General features: G+C 36.5%; 1 protein-coding gene across 1 annotated transcript in view; it reads left to right on the top strand.

Moving 5' to 3' along the window:
• The window catches only part of LOC104158949 (serine/threonine-protein phosphatase 2A 56 kDa regulatory subunit alpha isoform-like), a gene marked incomplete at both ends in the record, with an annotated part of 6,797 nt that extends 5,010 nt beyond the window's left edge, over positions 1 to 1,787 (top strand). The window contains one exon of the mRNA XM_009696733.1: positions 1,608 to 1,787. Coding sequence (XP_009695035.1) covers positions 1,608 to 1,787 — 180 coding nt within the window. The remainder of the gene's footprint in view (positions 1 to 1,607) is intronic.
• Positions 1,788 to 1,895: the final 108 nt, after the last annotated feature.

The following is a 1,895-nucleotide window of genomic DNA, read 5'->3' on the forward strand; positions in this document are numbered from 1 at the left end:
GCCGCTCGTCACCAATCTCCACTTGGACATCAAGCCGTTGACTGCAACTCTTTTGAGTGTGACCATCCAGTCAGTTTGTTATCCACCGAGTGGTCCATCCATCAAATCCATGTCGCTCTAATTTACAGGCAAGGATGTCGTGTGGGACAGTGTCAAATGCTTTGCATGAGTCCAGGTAGATGATGTCAGTTGACAAGTCCCTTGTGTTTACAACATTAAAGGACAACTGTACTGTTGTGAGGTTTTTTCCTGCTGTATGGTAAACTAGGAGACTGCTGTAGTGTCCGTCTATACAGAACGTCATTGCCCTTCTACTTTAGAGTGGCAGCATCTGCAGCTTTACCGTGTACCAATGGGAGACAGTGACATAGAATGAAGTGCATAGGAGGAAATGAAAAGTCAGTTTATGCAGTAGTTTTATATGTTGTTTAAAGAGGCAGCTAATTCTTCTACGCAGAGCCAGCTAGGTGACTCCAGGATATTTTAAAGTCCTTTTGCAACATTCTTCAAACATCTTGGAGACTCCATGGAAGCTGTGCAGTAGTGTTTGCTGCAAACTGTCAAACATTTTGTTTTGTGTTTAGTAAGCTTGGGTGATTAGCAGCTGTTTGAAAAAAAATTTATCAAAAAGACTAAAGAGTTTGAAAGATGATTGGAAAAGTTGGGCTAAACGTGTTCCTGAAAAGACAGTAGAAAATGCAGAAATGGAATTAACTTCATGTTCTCTTTTGTTCATGTTCGAGATTTGAAAACCAGTATGTTACATCTGGGAGAAGAGATGACATTTATTTTTCTTTCGACATCTGAAAGATTGGTCTTCTCTCCAATCTTACATATCTATCTGTATCTATCTATCTATACAGACTTGTGTATACTTCAGAAATCCCTGAAGAAATCCCTTTTTAAACTTGCCATTTTGACATTGATTTGATATGACTTGATATCATACTTAAAGTAACTTAGTAGCTTTTTTCTTAGTTTTTTTTCAAAGTTACTCTGTGTTAAATCAAAAAGTTATGATTGTTATGTATTTCTGACTTCCCAAAACCTTGAAACATCTTGAAATTATGAAAGGTGAAAAATTGTAAACAGCTCTTACTTGAAAGTGAGAAATATCTTGAAATTAAGTGAAGAACTCTAAAATTAGGTATATTTTTGGGATTGTCTGCCTTACACGTGAAGAGAGCTCTGTATAAATTCTAATTGGTTAGTCATACTGTATTTATTGTCTTATATGAAACCTCAGCTCTTGGTGTCACATGATTAAAAGTTGGTCTTTATAAGAGGAAACTGAAATTTTCTTTTAACTTTCATGGTTTCAGAGAAAATTTTTAAATATGACCATGTCTACCTAAAAACTTGTAAAACAATTGAGGCAAAAGTTATTTTCTTTGTATTTTCATTGGCGTGTTTCAGACTTTTGCCTGTTTGGATTTAGCAGTTTTGAAAAAATAAAGAATAAAAGTGATTTATTATATTACTTCTTTTTTTAAAGATGGTGGGTTTTTTAATGTAATGTTAGGATAAAAGCAGTACTTTACTGAGTGTGATCTGTGGAAGCATAAAAAATGATACAATTAGACAATATTTTTTTTTTTGTCTTGCAGATTAGTTCGAATATTTTCAGAACGCTTCCACCTAGTGATAACCCAGATTTTGATCCAGAAGAAGATGAACCAACTCTTGAAGCCTCATGGCCCCACATACAGGTATGTGATTCCTTTATTTTCAAGCCTCCTCTTGAAGCAACAGCTGTGAATGGATTCTTGAGTCATTTTGTGCCTTTGGTAAGTGTCACCCTTTAAGGCTGGGCCTGGCACTTAAAGCAGGATGGCAGAGGCTTTCCCCCCGGCAGGGGAAGGGAGGAAAGGGAGAGAACCTTATGGGTTGGAAAT

Source organism: Cariama cristata, unplaced genomic scaffold (genome assembly GCF_000690535.1).
Source record: "Cariama cristata isolate BGI_N322 unplaced genomic scaffold, ASM69053v1 scaffold43583, whole genome shotgun sequence".
In the NCBI taxonomy this organism is placed as follows: domain Eukaryota; kingdom Metazoa; phylum Chordata; class Aves; order Cariamiformes; family Cariamidae; genus Cariama; species Cariama cristata.